Source organism: Procambarus clarkii, chromosome 31 (genome assembly GCF_040958095.1).
Source record: "Procambarus clarkii isolate CNS0578487 chromosome 31, FALCON_Pclarkii_2.0, whole genome shotgun sequence".
NCBI classification, from domain to species: Eukaryota; Metazoa; Arthropoda; class Malacostraca; order Decapoda; family Cambaridae; genus Procambarus; species Procambarus clarkii.
The window spans coordinates 25225900-25246100 of record NC_091180.1 but is presented as its reverse complement, the minus strand read 5'-3'; the positions used below and the strand labels follow the sequence as shown (position 1 = coordinate 25246100).

The window sequence follows — 20201 nt, the reverse complement described above, 5'->3', positions numbered from 1 at the left end:
ACACAGAGAGATAGAGACAGAGAGAGACAGAGAGAGAGACAGAGACAGACTCAACACAGAGAGGGTCCCAGCACTCCCAGCCAGTCCCCCTAAGAAGGGTTGACTTGGGACGTCAAGAGTACACCACTTTCCAATAGTTATCATAACGAGATATCTCTCATAAACTCACTGTCTGCCGAAAAGGCAGGAACATGATGTAATACATTTCACGTGTCTCTCTCATGGTACAAAACAGGCTTTACTCAGGCATGGTCCTTTGATCTTTTCCGTAATGCATTAGAACACAAGAATATATGAAGTCTATTTTTCCCCCCTGGGAACAGTATAGTAAATATTTCCGGACATCAGGGTCAATGTTCGGTTAACCTTGGCCTTGGCTAAGGTTTCGTTTTTCCAGCGGACACTTGGAACAAAAATACTATTATAAGCTACTTTTGGTTGTTGCAATAAGTATTTACAAAGTATATACATAATATTTTGAGGAAGCCGTAAATACCCAACTGGCCTGTTCAAGTCTATTGGAATACACTTTATTCGGAATTGACTTGCATAAAATCAACCAATTTTCAATCATGCACATATCTATAATACTAAAAAAACTTACTGAAGCTTCAATAATGCCAGCTGGTAATTAATTTAAATAATTTACAATCCTATTACCAAACCAATATTTCCCTCTTAAATTGGAATATATTCTGTATATAACCATTGTTACCAATTCTGACCAGGTTTGGCTATTTCAAGACCTCGTGTCCCCAACATTAAGTAAGTAATTATCAAAAGATGACACTAAGCAGGGAAAACTATATAGCAGTCCCCCCCCCCATTGTAATAAATAATAAAATAAAATAATAAAAAAAAATTTAATAAAATAATACAAAGAAATCATCCACAAGTAGACTTCAATCATAGCTCCCCTTCTCCTACGTCTTTAAAAATGTAAGTTAAATTCTCCAAGTTATCTTTATAAGAAAAATTCCTGACAACTGGGATTAACTTTGTCATCCTACTTTCGAGAGAACTTATGCCTATTCTGTAAGATAGTGACCATTCTTTAACAGCATATGTTGACCAGACCACACACTAGAAGGTGAAGGGACGACGACGTTTCGGTCCGTCCCTGGACCATTCTCAAGTCGAACAGCATATCTCAAGTGAAGGGATCACTAGGCTAAACACAAGACAGTTTTCGATTTTTGTTAAACAGGCTTAGAACGTTCCCTTCCCACAGCTTAAGCCTGACTTTATTAGCTTCTCCCTGGAACGCAACCCACCAATCACTTTACAACTAGCTCTCTAATTAAGGTCAGTAAGGTTTCCAATTACTGACTGATGAACAAGGGCGACCAGTTAAGGACAGGTTGGCTCAAGCACGTGGCCCGAGTGTGTTCACATCCTTACGCTATATATAAACATTCAAGCCTGTCACAGCTGTTTATTTCGTGCACTGATACATTGCTGTCTTAGTTTTAAGGCTTTACTAACCATCCCTAACCATCATGTTGTCACTGGAAGGTGTTAATAAACAGCTTCTGACCATCTCCAAAAGCTCTACTACCTCAAGATGTCTTAATATTAGTTATGTGTACTCAATTTTATTGTATTTAATTTGAACTTATTGTACCAAAGTTAAAATCTCCAATAATGAATATATTAATATTCTTTGATGCACTTCTAATTTTTGTCCATATGGTTCTGCTTAAATTTCAAGTCAAGGTTTGGTGGCCAGTATATTACATTTGTTATCAATTATTCATAACTAATAATTTTGCATGTCACCTAGGATAGATTTTCTGTTTAATGATGCAGTTAACATTTTCAGTTTGACAAACAACATGGACTGGACGGTAGAGCGATGGTCTCGCTTCTTTTAGGTTGGCCTTTAATCCCTCGACCATCAAAGTGGTTGGGCACTATTCCTTTCCTCCGGTCCATACTAAATCTTCATCTTCATATTCCTTCCGAGTGTAATATAGTCTTAATGGTTTCGTATTTTCTCCTGATGATTACCTTACCATTAAATTTCCCTTACCAAGACAACAACAACAACAACACCTGCTCTTCAAATTGTCCTGTCAGTGTGTGAAAGAGTTTAAAATCTCCCCCTAATCTGACACTCTGCTAGAAGGTCACACAATTCTATATTCACCCATGTTTTAGTGAGTGCAACTATGTGTTTGCTTCTATATAGTCAATTTCTACCAAATGTTTCTGTTGTAAATACTTACAACTGTTGTTAACCGGTATCATTAGGCTATTTAATATAATTCCTTCTATGACATTGCTTTTCATCTTTTGTGTATTTCCTCCATCCTCTCACGATTCGGTTTAGAGTCCAATATACTACAAGACTATCATCCTTAGCCTGGTGTAACCCACGTAACTATTATTTCTCACGATGAATACCTCATTTGACATGACCAACATGACCATAAACTCTTGTTCGGAGGAATCCACATGACCATTAACTCTTTGAACTGCAATCCTTCCTTGTAGTTAAGCTTCTTGTTCTCATGATACCAGCTGACTGTCTTTGTGACCTTGTTATGTTGTTAACTCGGGTGAACATTTTCAAGCGTGAGAGTGACCTGACCCTTGACCCTTGACCCGGCAGGTGGCCGGCGCTGGCGGGTCATGGATGGAGAGGGAAGACCGTCGCCGCCGTGACGCCCAGGACTCTGCCTGGCCTCCGCCCCGTCCACCAGACTTCCCCCCTTTCCCTGAGAGCCTCTGGGGCGAGAGCCACACCTGGGAGGAAGATCACCACGCCAACCCCTTCGAGGATAGCGCCTGGGAGGACGTTACATGGGAGGATAACACGTGGGAGGAGGAAAACAATGCCCAATCTGATGGGTGTGATTGTGGTGGGCCACCGCCTCCCATGTTCAACCTGCCGCCACCTCCACCAATCCCCAAGTTCCCTGAGGAGGAGGAGGAAGGGTCGGGGTGCGATGCCCCGCCTCCTTCGGAGGTGTGCCCCGCCCTGCTGGTGGCCGGCGGCGCCCACACCCACCAGCGACTACACCCTCCCCTGGCGGCGCTCGTCGTGGCCGCCGCCACCCTCACTGTCGTGTTTATCATCGCTGCTCTCGTCTGCTGGAGGTCAGGCACGCTTGTCGCGCTCACACACACACACACACACACACACACACACACACACACACACACACACACACACACACACACACACACACACACACACACACAATACCTTGTGCATGTTCTTATGTTTAAAGTTTCCACATTGTGCCATAACAAAATAATATATATTCATACTCCACCCACACCCCTACAGTTGTCATGCCTCTCACACATCACACAGTCATCATGTGCACGGCCTCTTCTCATAAGTCATACAACAAATGGTGCAATAAATGGCAACTAAGAGTAAAGCTGGAATTTAGTAACCAGGCATAAATTTAAGTACTTTATTCAAGTAAGAGGAATGTAATGAAAGACAGAGAGAAGAACACACTCATCATGTTCATGGGTCCTCCCCATCATTCACCAGTGTATATGGGTCCCCCCCATCATGCACCAGTGTATATGGGTCCCCCCCCATCATTCACCAGTGTATATGCCCCCTCCCCATCATTCACCAGTGTATATGGGTCCTCCCCATCATTCACCAGTGTATATGGGTCCTCCCCCCATCATTCACCAGTGTATATGTCCCCCCCCATCATTCACCAGTGTATATGTCCCCCCCCCATCATTCACCAGTGTATATGGGTCCCCCCATCCCCGCAGATACAGAAGACAACGGGCCAGACGCGGACCTTCCAAGTCAACAAGCGACCTTACCAACGGAGTCATCTACGAGGACCTGCCGTCAGGTCCCACGCCCAGGGTCGTGCCCTCTGCCCACACCCACGCCCGCGACACCCACACACTCGCCCCCATGGAGGTGAGTCAACCACACAGTCTATGGTGAATCTTCTCAACATCTGTAAGGTAAGAAGACTGCTCATTCTCTAGACACTATGACGAAACAAAGTTAGAAGGATTCATAATTTACTGTTTGTTATTTGGTGTTTATGTATTTATTTAAAACAAACTATTTTTTCATCATGAAAGTATCGACACCTTGATGGTTTGTCAACATTACATGTGATAGGTTTCTATGGCTTATGTCAGACTCAGCAAGACGCTCAACAAAGTCAAACACTCGACCTAGTGAACAACTGAACAAAGTCAAACCTCGACCTAGCGAACAGCTGACCATAGAAAACCCCCGCGATACAACAAGACACTCGGTTTAGCGAACACCCGACACAGCGAGACATCCGGTTGAGCGAACACCCAACCCCGTGAACACCTGACCCAGCGACACACTCGATATTGCCATACTCGATCTTGCGAACACCAGACACAGCGAAACATCCGCTTGAGCGAACCCCCTGACCTAGCCACGCAGGCACAAGCAGCATTAAACTCGTACCATGGCAACTGGGTCACGAACACTCAAAGGGACTCGTCACCCAACATGTAACTGTCCCTGCCACCAACAGCAAGTTATTTCAACCTAGTTGTGTGTGGATTACCACTCTTTGGCCTCGGTTAGATGCGCATTTATGTGTGGTATTACTGTGTCTTTCCTACGCTCCACTTTAAAGAGACATTTCCTGTTTATTTGTGGCTATAGTTCCTTGACTGTTTGCTTCAATTATTTTACAAAATAGAGGGAATAATTCTGTGACGGGTAACTGTGGTATTTTGGTATTTTCAATAGTGCATTATTTGTGCAGTCCGGCTTTTATATTTTAGTTTACTAGATTACCTGTTTATTTTTGTTAACGCTTGTTTACTAGTGGCTCACCCTAACAACCCTATTAATATTTCTCTCATCCTAACAACAGCTCTCTAACATTTACAACAGTTACCTGACCCTAACAACATCCCTCTCACCCTAACAACATCCCTCTCACCCTAACAACAGTTCCCTCACCCTAACAACAGCTCCCTCACCCTAACAACAGTTCCCCCACCCTAACAACAGCTCCCTCACCCTAACAACAGTTCCCTCACCCTAACAACAGCTCCCTCACCCTAACAACAGCTCCCTCACCCTAACAACAGTTCCCTAACCCTAACAACAGCTCCCTCACCCTAACAACAGTTCCCTCACCCTAACAACAGCTCCCTCACCCTAACAACAGCTCCCTCACCCTAACAACAGCTCCCTCACCCTAACAACAGCTCCTCCACTTCATTGTTTATATCAGCGTTTTCTCTCCTCTCTCTCCCGTGTTCTTTACATTTTTACGTTCTGACACTATTCTCTTCTAAATTCTGATTCTAATCTTTTCTAAAATTTATCTCTAATATCTTTTAAATACTGCGTCTACTCTTCTAAGTTTTGCCTTTAATCTCATCTAAATTTTGCATATATTTTTTCTAAATTCTGCTTCTATTCTCTTCTAAATATTGCCTCAAGCCTCTTCTAAATTGTGCCTCTAGCCTCTTCTAAATTGTGCCTCTAGCCTCTTCTAAATTTTGCCCCTATCCTCTTCTAAATTGTGCCTCTAGCCTCTTCTAAATTGTTCCTCTAGCCTCTTCTAAATTGTTCCACTATCCTCTTCTAAATTTTGCCCCTATCCTCTTCTAAATTCTGCCTCCAGACTCTTCTAAATTCTGCCTCTAGCCTCTTCTAAATTCTGTCTCTATCCTCTTCTAAATTGTGCCTCTAGCCTCTTCTAAATTTTGCCTCTAGCCTCTTCTAAATTCTGCCTCTAGGCTCTTCTAAATTTTGCCTTTAGCCTCTTCTAAATTTTGCCTCTAGCCTCTTCTTAATTGTTCCTCTAGCCTCTTCTAAATTGTTCCACTATCCTCTTCTAAATTTTGCCCCTATCCTCTTCTAAATTCTGCCTCTAGCCTCTTCTAAATTCTGTCTCTCCTCTTCTAAATTGTGCCTCTAGCCTCTTCTAAATTTTGCCTCTAGCCTCTTCTAAATTCTGCCTCTAGCCTCTTCTAAATTTTGCCTTTTGCCTCTTCTAAATTTTGCCTGTAGCCTCTTCTAAATTCTGCCTCTAGTCTCTTCTAAATTTTGCCCCTATCCTCTTCTAGATTCTGCCTCTAGCCTCTTCTAAATTTTGCCCCTATCCTCTTCTAAATTCTGCCTCTAGTCTCTTCTAAATTTTGCCTTTGGTCTCCTCTAAATTCCAGAACTCCATTGTCACCGGGACTCGATCTAATATCGCCCGCGTAGAAGAATTTCTTGATTACAATTCCCCGTCAGGGAAGCGTGAGGCCATTCCTACTTTCAACAGCTCTTTGGGAATGTAGGTCATTCCTGCACCAACATGGCATCATAGTTTTCTCCCCGCTTCTGTCACCATCCCACACCCACACCTCAATCCCCATTTCCCATAAAAAACCATCCCACAGACTGCACCACAGTCTTGCCCTTCCATCTTCCCTTCCTTTATCGCTTTCCCTCCACCCCCGTTTCCCCTCCCTCCCTCTCTCCCATTATATCACACCACAGACCTCCACACCCTTATAATTCCCTCCACTACGCACCTCCAACAGGCCACACCACTAAAATGAATTTAGGAGTTTGTGAAAAGCTGCAAGGAAGCAAGGACGATACAGACCCACGAGAGATTAAATCTTACTGACACTCAATTACAGGAAGACATCTGGGAGGTTTGGGATACAATTTAAACTCAATTTGACGAGCGGAAGATGAGAGGGTTGAGTGGGAAGATGTTATGGACGTGTTAAAATGCGTGGAAGCAGAATACTACATCGTTTTCACATAGGATCATATGAGAATTATGAGAAGACTAAGAGTAAATAGAAAAGGTGAAATACTGAAACGAGATGACATCTTAGTTTCTATTACTAAGTAAACATGCTTTGAAATACTCATTTTATTTTATTTACCTCTTCATCTAATCTTAGACATAGAACAATTAGAACAGCGAATCTTGAGCCAGCATACACACAGGAAACGAAGCACTGGAGACAAAGTAGATAACCGGGAAAGTGAGAATCATTGAAACAGAACAAATAAATAACTAAACCACACACCAGAAAGTGAAGAAATGGTCGTCGGTCCTGGACGGACCGAAACGTCGTCGTTTCTTCACTTTCTGATGAATAGTTTGGTCATCATATCTTCAGCCACGTTATCGTGACGCAGTCGTCCAACACGCTCATTTTTTCCGCCACCCCTCACAGTCCTGCGGCTACCCTTCCATGAAGTACACCCTTCCCCTCTCCCATTACCACCCACTAACTTCCAACTATCCTACTTCTTTATGACTTTTCCCTTTCCCTCTTATATCCCATCCACTGCTGGTTTACCATGATATATATACTCCCCCTCCCTCTCTTCTCCCACCTTCCCTTGCTCTCAATAGTACGCACCTTTTCCCTCCCTGTCCCAACATAAGCCTCACCACAGCACCTCACTCCTCTACCCTGCTTCCTCCCCCTCTAATGCTCTCCCCCTCTCCCTTTTGATCTCTCCTTCCTGACGAGCACGAGAGCCCTCCCACCTTCATCTTGATCCCAACACCATCAACCTCCCCCACTCATTTCCAACGTATAACCATCACTACACCTCTCCCCCTTTCCCACCGTAACCTCCTCGCTGCCAACACCACTTCCCTTCCATCCCTTACTCCTATCACTCCAGAGACACCAACTCCCCTTCATCCTCTCTCATCTCTTTCCCTTGATGTTCCACGCAACGCCGACCAGCACACTACTCCTCTTCCGCAACAGAATTCAGTGAAGGGTTCAGGACACTGACCAACACCCAGTGAAGGGTTCAGGACACTCTGACCAACACCCAGTGAAGGGTTCAGGACACTGACCAACACCCAGTGGGAAGGGTTCAGGACACTCTGACCAACACCCAGTGAAGGGTTCAGGACACTGACCAACACACAGTGAAGGGTTCAGGACACTGACCAACACCCAGTGGGAAGGGTTCAGGACACTGACCAACACCCAGTGGGAAGGGTTCAGGACACTGACCAACACCCAGTGAAGGGTTCAGGACACTGACCAACACCCAGTGAAGGGTTCAGGACACTGACCAACACCCAGTGGGAAGGGTTCAGGACACTGACCAACACCCAGTGGGAAGGGTTCAGGACACTGACCAACACCCAGTGGGAAGGGTTCAGGACACTGACCAACACCCAGTGGGAAGGGTTCAGGACACTGACCAACACCCAGTGAAGGGTTTTGGAGACACTGACCAATACCCAGTGAAGGGTTTTGGAGACACTGACCAACACCCAGTGAAGGGTTTTGGAGACACTGACCAACACCCAGTGGGAAGGGTTCAGGACACTCTAACCAACACCCCAGTGAAGGGTTCAGGACACTGACCAACACCCAGTGGGAAGGGTTCAGGACACTGACCAACACCCAGTGGGAAGGGTTCAGGACACTGACCAACACCCAGTGGGAAAGGTTCAGGACACTGACCAACACCCAGTGGGAAAGGTTCAGGACACTGACCAACACCCAGTGGGAAGGGTTCAGGACACTCTGACCAACACGTTTTCATATGTTTTCTAAATAGTCACCTAGTTCATAAATTGGATAAGATTTAGAAAAGACCTGGGTAAATTGTGGTTTGGAAACAGGTTAGTTGATTTGTAGAACATATTACCGTGTAACATAATAGACGAAGGTTCACTTGATTGTTTCAAGTGTAGGCTAGACATATACGAATGAGTTTGAGTTGATATAAATAGAAGCTGGCACATATGGATCAAAAGGCCTTCTGCAGTTTCCTTAACTCCTATGTTCTTCAATTGGGAAACAATAAACCTCCGAGAAGGAAGAGGAGATATGGAGAACAAAGTTAGTAGAAGCAGAGATGAACTTAAGAACACAAAATAGTGTTGAGGGAACAAGAAAATATAAGTCTCCAGCCACACACAACATATATGAAATATGAAATGCCGCTGGAAATGAGCAAGCACTAACAAATTTAACAGGATAATGGGTACAGGAGGAAGAGCGGCATATTGTAAAGAGGATGACCATAAATTCAGAGAATTTGTAGAGCAAAAGCAGTCGGAAAGAGCTCATGGATAAATCTCTACAGGATATGACAAGATAAAGCAATGAAGCTGAGGCTTAGGTTGATACCCCTATACAAGACCTCACAAAGTATAAGCAAGCAAATGGGTTGACAAGAGGTGTCTAGCAGGAAAAAGAAGGGAGGCATGATGAAATGGTCAAGGTATATAGAAACCAAGACAGAACAGTGTCACAGCAACTATAATAAAAGAATGAGTATGGGATATCGAGAAGAGAAACAACATGAAGGTGACAATATATCCAAAACAAAACACCAACCTTATCGTATGCATAGCACATAATAACGAAAATGAGAGTCTTGTATCAAGCAATCCCAAGTCAAGCCTGGCCCAGGCCGGGCTTGGGGAGGAGAAGAAGAACTCTGAGAATCCACTCCAGGTAAGATCGCCAAGCAATAGTGAACAAACAAATAATCATACAGAAGAGGCAGGGTGGCCACACACACAACACCAAGGAAATATGAAACTAACTAAAAAGATTCCATGAAGTATTTATAAGAGCCTAGAACTTTCAGAAATTCTGGAGGATAGGAACGTACCCAATGGAAGACCGAGTGAAAAAAGAGGCGAGGAATCAGCTGGAATAGCTGAGTATGTCAATAGCAATGAGATCAGTGGGAATCTCACCATGAATTCTGAAGGGAAAGTTACAGAACGGAGCTACCCGTTGCTTAAAGACATGGAAGACCGTAAATGGGGGATCCCACATAGGAGAGGGGAGGAAGACAGAGCCACTGAACTGCACACCAGAGTTACACTGACAACATTTCCCCTGGAAAGTAATCGAGACTTGTAAAGTGAAGAAAAGCGGAACACTTAAGAAAATGGGGCGTTGTCTGGTACCATTATGGATTTGGTGAAAGCAGATATTTTTAAGGAGGGACTTGAGAGCTAGTGTTCGACCCTGCTCCTCGTATCTAGGTAACTATAGTATTTCCAACCCACAGTAATTTCCAAGTCCATTACCTTACCCACACACTCAAAGACCTCACCAGAATCCCCCTCCTCCACTTCCAAGCAGAACCCCCCCCCCCGTCCTTCTAGGTCACACCAAAGTCTCCCCACATCCCCCCACCTCCACCACACACCTCCTGATCCCCACAACCTCCCCCACAGCGACAAGCCATACACCTCTCACCACTTGCTCCCTCGAATATCATGGCGTCTTTTCATCCATTTTCTCGGATATTTTGACATTCTTAATGTAATCCACCCCAACACTCATACTCTCTCTCTCTCTCTCTCTCGCACACACACACACACATACACAAACACACACACACACAAACACTCAAACACACACACACACACACACACACACACACACACACACACACACACACACACACACACACACACACACACACACACACACACGCACGCACGTGAAAGAAGTCAGAATAGGGATACATTTAGATCTCTGTACACCACCTACACGAGTCTAGTGTTAGTGTACCTTCCCATCGTGAAGCCACCATTTTAAAAACATAAGGAAACTCGAAAAGGTTCAGAATTTTGTAACAAAGCACGTCCTAGAATTGCGAGGGATGGAGCATGAAGGACTGAAGGAACTAGACCTTGACGACGAAGGAAAAGAGGAGAGGGGAAGACATGATAAAGAGATATAGAAACACTAAAGGGGACTGACTACCAGTAGAACACGAGGCATTAATGGGTGCTTAATGACGGGTTGGGTGACTGGGCGAGTCGCCCGCATCGGATGGCTGACGATGTTCAGCTGCACATGACATCATTGTCGGATATGCGGGTGGCAATACCTATATCTGATCCTGGTGTATATAATACATTGAGTATGCTTCAAGTTGAATTCCAAATTAATAAAGATTTGTATGGATATATATTGATATTTTTGGACTGCAGGAGGTAACACACATATACATACATGCTATATGGTCAGTCTCTGGATCTAGCCATATGCCTGCTGCAGACATAGGCACTGTCAAAGGAAGTCCTCTACATGGGTAGCACCCACCGCTCGAAGGCAAGCTTTCTCCTGCTGTGATCTTGCAGCATTTTTTGTATTGATTACAGAATGATGAACATGATTAGTGGTATTATACAAAAAAATATAAAATAGCTATAAAATTTGTTATCATCATCACAGTCCTTGCTTCACAATTCTTGGTGTGTCACACATCTTTCCACATCAGTTTCTGCTACATGACACAGATTTTGACACATCACCACTCTTAATACATCACAGTTCTTGCCACATCACTCTCCTAGCCACATCACAGTCTGCGTTTCCAGACATGTTACCTACACTGCTGCTACACGATACCTACAATACCTACAATGTTACCTACAATGCTGTTATCCCTTCCGTCCGACCACAGCTGCTGGACATGAAGTTGACGTCTCACGTGCACAGTGCATCATCGTACGGCGGGGCGGAGAGCAACGCACCGTCGCTCCTGCAGCAGTACCAGACGCCCCAGGCCCTCACCCCCACCTTCGCCCACCCCCACAGCTCCCCACAGTACTCCCCCAAGCAGCTCTACGACGCCCACCGCTCCAGCAGAAGTTCCCAAGAGATATATAACCCAACCTACGAAGAAATCTCCACAGGTGAGTGTGTTCTCCGAGGCTGCTGGCGCGCCTTCGTCTCCAGCCGCCGCCATCCTCTCAACTTTTATGGCCTAGTTGACCAACAGTCATAGACCTACCCTAGGTCTATGACTTTTTTTAACACCCTAGATCTATGGCAATTTTTTGATATCCTAGGCCTAAAGCAATGTTTTGATACCCTAGGTTTATGGCAAATGTTTGATGCACTAGGCCTATGGCATTTTTTGAGACCTTACACCTGTGGCAATTTTTGACACAAGGCCAATGGCAATTTGTTTTTTAAGTAAATGCCACCACACGCAAGCATGTGTTGCTTTGACTAGCGTTTCTGTTTGATTATAATGTATTTTACTATACAGTATTATTGTGTTACTGTATTCTTTTGTATTATTCTCTCAAGCTGCGGCTGACGGGTTGAGTGTGTCGCCCTCAGGTAGCGACACCACCTCCGTCAGCAGTGCCAGCGTCAGCTCAGAGGGCCCCGGGGCCCCGCAGGTTCGAGAGCGGCTCGGGGAGGGCCCGGGGCCGCCAGGGATGTGGTCGGAGCCCGGGAGCTGCACCTGCTCGGGCCGTCGGGTTCCCCAGGGGCGGAGAGGCCCGCGCGGGGGTCGCTCGCGCAAGCCCCGCGCGACCAGCAGTGCCACGAGCACCGGCACCACCGAGGGCAGTGAATACCACGAGGCCCTCCTGCCGCAGCTGGTGCCCTCGCTGGCCCTGAGGGGCAGCACCGCCGCAGCCCGCCACCCGGCCCTGCCCTACACCATCCAGGGCACCAGCGATGGCCGCACCTCCACCTCATCCTCGTCTGACCTGCCCGTCGACCGCTGCCTCGCCCCCCGCGAGCCGCGCTATTACGTGGGGGTGCCGCCCCCTATCACCCGCAGCCCCAGCACCCCCGAGGGCCACGGCCCCCCGGGGCTGCACTTTGGCGACTCCATAGAGGGTTCCTCAGGGGCGTCGACGTGTGGGGGGGAGAGGCCCTCCCCGACGGAGAGGGGGCTGCCCCCCCTCCCCTCCCGCAGCGACCGCTACCGCATCTACTTCACCACGGAGCGGCGGCGCGGGGCGGAGGTAGCGCCGCACCCGGCCGCAGCCCGCACACTCGACCCTGCCGCCAGGAAGCGGCAGCGACGTCACGACGCCGCCAGCTCTAGGGAGAGCGAGCCGCTCTATCACGAGCTCTAAGTATCAGAGCATCACTCACGTTCTACGGTCCTCTCACTCCCGCTCTACACCTCTACATTCTCTACTCACCCCACCTTACCCCCCATCGTCCACCCTTTTCTCTTCCCCTTCGCCTCACACCCACTCACCAGGATGGAAGGAGAAAAGGCAGCTGACTTCGTCTCTGCTGCCACCAATTATCGCCCCCTAAAGCCACGAGTCACACACACACACACACACACACACACACACACACACACACACACACACACACACACACACACACACACACAGTGAGAGGTGGGGAGGGGGGGGGGAGAGAGCGTACGAGGATGATACTCATATGTAGGGCTCTTCCATGTTATTGACATCAGAATATTTGTTTTAATATTTCCTTTACCAAAAAAAATACGAGACGAAGAAAATTAGTTTCGTCACATAGGCCAGTGTAGCTCCGATAGCCCCAAGAGGTGGTTATCATTTATGTGTAAATACACCGCACACTCAACTACATATACACCACACACATACCCTGTATAAGGTGACCTAATATCCCACATACTGTGCCCACACACACACACAGTAGCATCCTCCAGTGGCATTACATGTTCACTTGTACTGAAAAGTGTTCCACTTTAGAACTTAGCATCTTATAAGGAGCGTGTACCAGCTCTACTCTTGTGATAAAACACTCTTATTCAGGCCCCAAGGAACTCCCATAACGTGCAAAATGTGTATGTGAAACGAATTTTTTTTGTTTACAGCCAGGAACTTAAGTTGACAAGTCAACTTAAGTTGACTTAATCATAAACAAGTATATATGATAACTATGGCCATTCCCAGAAACAAACAACTCTGTTATTGTTTTGATAAAAAATCATTAAATAACATAGAACCCGGTCTTGTAATCCATTCGATGATCCAAAACATTTCGGAGCTAAACAAAACCAATGACGTTCTTAGTGGAGTTGAATCAAATTATATTTATATCCCAAAGAAAAACCACAAGTAATGAATATAAAATTATTTTTTAAAATTATTTATGAAACATTTCAAACACGAAGGAAAAAAAATAAATGGTTCTCGGTGTTCAGGCAGCTGTGATGTTTGTTAATGAACTTAAATATTCGCTTTACTAAAAAGAAAAAATACAGTGATTGTGAGAGATTGTGATAGTGAAGTACATGTGATGGTGAAGAGGCAAGACTGGTAATAGACAAAGAATATGCTTGTGTTTACGCCCCCCCCCCTTCCCCCAATGGAACACCAATAGTGTCTAACAAACTTTCACTATGATCATGATGATAATGACAAAGCAACAGAAAAGGGGGCGATAGTGATATAAAACAAGCAAATAGGTAAATAAAAGACAAAATATAAACAAACTATTTCAGGAGAGTGAAATTGAGGGTTATGAAAAAAAAACTTGCTCACCTGTACAAAATTACCCAAATTACCAAAAAATATTTATAAATATCTACTGAAGAAAACAGCGAAGTCTTACAAGGCCACTGATAAAACATGAGAGAGGCAGTAAAGATGTATGTGTGTGTATGTGTGTGTGTGTATGTGTGTGTGTGTGTGTGTGTGTGTGTGTGTGTGTGTGTGTGTGTGTGTGTGTGTGTGTGTGTGTGTGTGTGTGTGTGTGTGTGTGTGTGTGGAGGTGTGTGTGGGAGGGGGGGTTACTGGGGTGGGAAGGTATTACGAGCAGAGAGAGAGAGAACCTTCTTAAAGGGATGAGCGGTTTACCTGGAGTAGTCACCACTGTTGCCAGTGATAATGCACATATCATGTATCTCTTCCCTCTTCCTCCATTCTCACACCTGGTTTATGACACGGTCCTTCCATCTCTCTCTCTTTCTCTTTCTCTCTCCTGTCTTGTCTTTTACTCCTTCAACTTCATCAAAACCTCTACCACCTCTTGTTCTAGAATTTCACATAAATATATATATATATTTTAAAACACTTTCCTATTACTCAGTCACAACTTAAAAATAGTATCACCCCTAATTACGACAAAATTCCAGAATTTGAGCATCTCTTTCAGTAAAAAAAAAAAATTGACTAAAGAACCCCATACCCAAACTCCACTTAGGCTCAGGTTCTAGAAATTTTGTTAAAATCTACAGCTCACACTATAATATATATATATATATATATATATATATATATATATATATATATATATATATATATATATATATATATATATATATATATATATATATATATACTATGTGTGTGCCTGTGTACAATAATCTACATTTTTGTTAATATTTCTCGATGGAAAATAAAGACTTTTAAAGTTTAGTATATTGTTTAGAAACCAAGAGCTTGTGTTTAGCAAGCCATAAATAGCCAAAGCATCCATATAACCAAACCAATAATCAAATGTAAAGGTGCAATCGATTATCACCCTTATGAGGCAGCAGCAGCATCTCAAGGCTCATAAGAGTGATTATAAATTCACCGGTCTCCTTGTTTCTGTTCTATGTCCCTCGTGTGAGGTCATATATATGTGGAAGGGTGTAAATATATATATATATATATATATATATATATATATATATATATATATATATATATATATATATAAAGGTTTGAATCTGGTCATCAGAAAAAATATATATATTAAGAAACATGATTAAAAACTGCAGTATGTTAACAGACCAAAATATGGAACAAATTTAACATTTGCCAGGGGAGTGGTGTATGAGTTTTGTTAATGGCAGTGTATTTTGTACGGAGTCTTATGACAAAGAGGCAAAGGGGGGCCCATCGTGTTATGCTAGTCACTCTAATTTGTTGTTACTGAAGAGTCAACTACAGCCTTGTAAAGCGGCGGGGTGCGTGGGTGGTGAGGCTGCTCCGTGTTGCTTCGCGCGGTATGGAACACAGCTTCAATGTTAACGGAGCAAAGTGTTCCTTATCTATTCAGCCAATATGACCCACTTGTCCAGCACTCAAGGAACACGAGGGGGGATGGGGGAGGGGTCGAGCAAGATGTTCCTGCAAGCAGTACGAACACCTGTCCACCAGGTAAGAACAGGAAAGAACAGGCAACAAGAGAGGTAAGAACAAGGTGTTCCGTGTTCCCTGCAGGCAGCACGGAGCAGCTACCCTCTCTAACCCCTCCAGTCGCTAGGTCAAGAGGAACAATAATATTCTTTACGTGATTGTACTTAAAAAAATTATATAGAAATCCTGTATATGTGATAAATTTTCTACGATTAAATGACTTAAGAACTTAGTGGTTTCCTTGGCAGATTCTGATGATGGCATTGCTGGTAACAGAGCAATAGTGAGGAAATATTCTCAGATTAAAAAGATGAGATGTATGATTTATTAAACAAATTTGATTGTAGCTTATATCATTACTGTTGTATTCCTACACTGACGTGATGATTTGAATGGCTGTGTTTAATATTTAACGAACGATTGTTTTATTGAAGCGTGGATGTAATTTTCAATGGGCATTTGAATAAAAATAGTTTAATTAGTCTTTATTTTAAATATTCAGACATACCAAACTGTAAACTGCATTTAATGAAAATTTCTGGTCTGCGCTGAAGCATAATCAAAATGTATAACCCGTTAGCCAAAATAAACCAATGTGTTGACAAATTACGTAGATCAATTTAGTGCCGCATTTACACAAGTGTGTCTAAGACTGAACAAGAAAATATTAACAAACCTGAGACTAATTTAAAGACTGAGACTGAGACTGTAAAATGAATATTTTACAGGCCAGTGTCGTGATGGCATCCCGAACGTTATGGTATGTAATGGTACGTTGTGGTACGGTATGGTACGTAATGGTACGTTGTGGTACGGTATGGTACGTAATGGTACGTTGTGGTACGGTATGGTACGTAATGGTACGTTGTGGTACGGTATGGTACGTAATGCTACGTTGTGGTACGGTATGGTACTGTGCCTGGAGTCCCACCGTGTCACTGAGTACGCGAGGACAACCAGTCAGAGAACGTGTGAGTGAAAATCATGAAGGATTCTAACCATTCTCCGGGGCAGAGGATAGTTAAAGAGTGAGATTATCCCTCTAACTTGTCACAAGGGATAGTTGGACTATCACTATAACTGTGTCGATACAAAACCAATTTTAGGCTTTCGTATGACTGCGAAGAATGAGTACCATTAAAAAAGCTTATTAAAAAAAAGTGGATAAGAGTACCTAAGCAACGGAAAACAGAGCCACATAAGGGAAGTACAGTACACCTCAGAGAGAGAGAAGTTGTTACCAGCGGAGTACAACAGATAGGAGTACATGAGCTTATGTACTGGTTTGTGTGAATAATCTCTCACAGGGCACAAACCTTTTCATATTAATACATGCTTATAACACAAAAAATATTATACTGGACAAGCTGAACTTTTTTGACTAACAAGTGGATGTAAGAGTTTAACTCAAGCAACAGCAAGGTAATGATGCTGGGTGCTATCAACAGGAGGCCAGATATAGGAACATGAGAATAAAGGAGACTGGAATAAGACAGTTGAGCTATAAGAGGCAGCTCCTATTTATATCCACTCAAAGTTTATATATTTATAAAACACTTTTAAGCATTCGTATACATGTTTATTCTACGTTTGAAACAATTCAGCGATCGTACATCTGTTAGATTACCCAGAATTTGTTTCAATAAATCAGCCTATTTCTTATTTCCACAAAATCCTATTTCCCAAGAAGGTTTTACCCAAGTCTTTCCTGACTGTAAACTTGTCCAATTAATAGCCTTCTTTTCGAGTTCTATTTTATGATGACATTTAAAATCAGTTTTGCCCCCCCCCCTCTGTTATACCCTTTCATCCATTTACATACTCTAGTCATGTCTTTCTTCGTCTCCTTTGAGAATATAAATTAAGCTTTTTTTTAACGCTATAGGAAAGATTTCTAATTCCTGAAATTACCAAATGGAAGGGAAACCCCATTTTTTTATGTCTGACAGTGGAAAAACAACTGAAGGCAGACATCACACTGTTTCTCATTTCCTAAAGCTCATATCAAGCGGATATCTTCAGATTCATTGGTTGATCAACACAGCTTAAAAACTACTTTAAGGAATCTGAACTAGTAGACATTCAGGACCTTTATGTCAAATAATTTCTTAAACATTGGTACAACGTCTGGCGTATATCCGTTTAACGAACGAAGCTGGAGAAAGGGATTTTGGAGCCGCTAAATAATCACCAAACAATTACAGGTTAAATTACATGTAATATATAACAAAATACTGTAAGTGGAGAACAAAAGTCCCTTAAATACAATGTTACATCTCCTCGTAAAATATTACGAGGAGAGCTTTGGCAGCAAGACTGTTCCCAACAGTACTCCAGCTGCAGTACTCTTTTTATATACTGTTTTATGTAGTTTTATATTCTGTTTTATATACCGTTTTATACGACAAAAAACACATTTGCCCTCTCCGACTGTCTCCGTTTAAAGTGTTGCCTAAATGCAAGATTACACTTCTTAGATTCAATTCCACTCAAGGTAAGTTCGTTTTCAGAAGAAAACACTAAGCCGGTATAGCCCTTACAAGGCACATGGGGGACAGGGAGCTGGGATTATGAGGACAGGGAACTCTGTCCATCCGTTGGAACTGTCGGGGATCGAACCAGCAAGAAGCAAGGCCTTGACTGACGGAACACTTCTCGCAGATACTGACACCCGCTGCGTCTCAGGATCTGCGCATTGCACTGCATTGATCACATTGCATTGTATTGAATTGCACACAACACTGGACACATTAGTATATATCATCGAACCTACTAAGTTCCTCAGATTCGATATAGGACTACGTAACTATACTCTTAACTCACTCACTCGTTTCCTACTCACTCTTTCACACACTCATTCACTCACACACCCTCACACGTTCACTCTCACACGTTAACTCACACTCCCAGGCGCTCACTCCCCAAGTGTGGGGAGTGAGCGCCAGTCAATTTACTAAACTTGTCTTCGCTCTTCTACCTGCCGGACCTACTTACCTCTGCTCATATCAACCAACATAATCACCGACATACACCATCACCACAACACTATCATCATCATCCCACCATCACCGCAACGCTCGGAGAGTGGTAATTACCCCCCCTTAAACCTCAAAATACGCGACAGTGAACACAGTTTCTGAAATGGACATTGAAACACTCTCGTACTAAATAATGCAGCCAGGCCTCATCAACACAGGCCAAGTGCCCGTTTACCCAGCCGCCAAACCCCCAGTTTATAAACGACAAAACAGTTTACACGCGACTCACAACTGATGACGTTCAATCATTTCTCTCACGGTGCTTCGCTGCCGACCACGTTCGAACCCCAATAATGTAAATGCTTCACCCGCGTATTCGAATACAGATAATCGCCAACAGAATCTAAACACCTAACCTAACCTATGCCTAACTATACACAGAATTTTATTATATAATAACATTAACTTATATACTAGAACAAACTTATTTTTAATACACAATTACACACAGAAATCACAATCTGCGTGATGCATCAAATGAACAAATCCACAAGGGCCGCGACGAGGATTAAGGCAGCGTCTGGGATGCTCTCGGACGCAGGTTCGAATCCTCGTCACGGCCCTTGTGGATTTGTTCATTTAATACACAATGTTTTGAAATTGATGAATGCGTCTTGGTGGTCGGCCGCAGCTTGAACGTGCATAGCCTGTGGACTGGTTGGAATAATACGGAGTTATTATGCCAAATGTTATTTTGTGGCTAATTTAAGAACCCGATCTCGGAGCAAATCCATTGCCATGAGAACCCCCCCCCCACCCTGCCACCTGGATAGTTATTTGTGATGGTCTGAAAGCATATTAAGGTTTCAGTAGTAGTCTACATGTAAACTGGCAAGTGAACCTTCGTCCTAAACAGAGATTATTCTTAATTTGTAATTTTATTGTATTATAAATCGTTTGTTTAAAATATAAAAAGTACAAGCTGAAAACGTTTTCTTTGAAGAATTCGCTTTTCTGTAAATTGAATTCTCGGGTACACTCAAATAGGTTTCGCATTCCATATTTCACATTATCGTCAATAATACACCTTATTAATGTAGCCAAACTTAATGAAATCTAACCTAAACATACCCCAAAGTAACCTTAACCTAACCTAACCACGGATATAGTAGATAAAAGCACTATGTAGTTGTAGTCAAGCCATTCCCGTGAGTGGCTTTCTCTGAGAACAGGTTGCATTGAGAGCTAATTTATGCACTTAGATGATGATAAATATGTGAAAGAGCAATGTAATATGTCTGCCAGGTGGCATCTATAAACCATCCATTTATAATGCCTGGATATACCTTGATTTCAAAGCTATGCATTTAGCTTAGGTCAC

At 43.5% G+C, this 20201-nt stretch overlaps 1 protein-coding gene and 1 long non-coding RNA gene across 5 annotated transcripts in view; one reads left to right on the top strand and one right to left on the bottom strand.

Moving 5' to 3' along the window:
- Positions 1 to 16323, top strand: part of LOC123751976 (uncharacterized) — a 109029-nt gene extending 92706 nt beyond the window's left edge. For 2 of the 4 annotated variants that reach the window (XM_069334584.1, XM_069334581.1), the window contains 4 exons: positions 2615 to 3102; positions 3751 to 3907; positions 11429 to 11660; positions 12061 to 16323. In XM_069334584.1, coding sequence (XP_069190685.1) covers positions 2639 to 3102; positions 3751 to 3907; positions 11429 to 11660; positions 12061 to 12845 — 1638 coding nt within the window. In that variant the 5' untranslated portion in view covers positions 2615 to 2638 and the 3' untranslated portion in view covers positions 12846 to 16323. The remainder of the gene's footprint in view (positions 1 to 2614; positions 3103 to 3750; positions 3908 to 11428; positions 11661 to 12060) is intronic. The other 2 variants (XM_069334583.1, XM_069334582.1) reach the window with 2 other exon arrangements.
- LOC138370332 (uncharacterized) overlaps positions 1 to 20201 on the bottom strand; it is a 70835-nt gene that overhangs the window by 42671 nt on the left and 7963 nt on the right. The gene's annotated exons all lie outside the window — the stretch shown is intronic.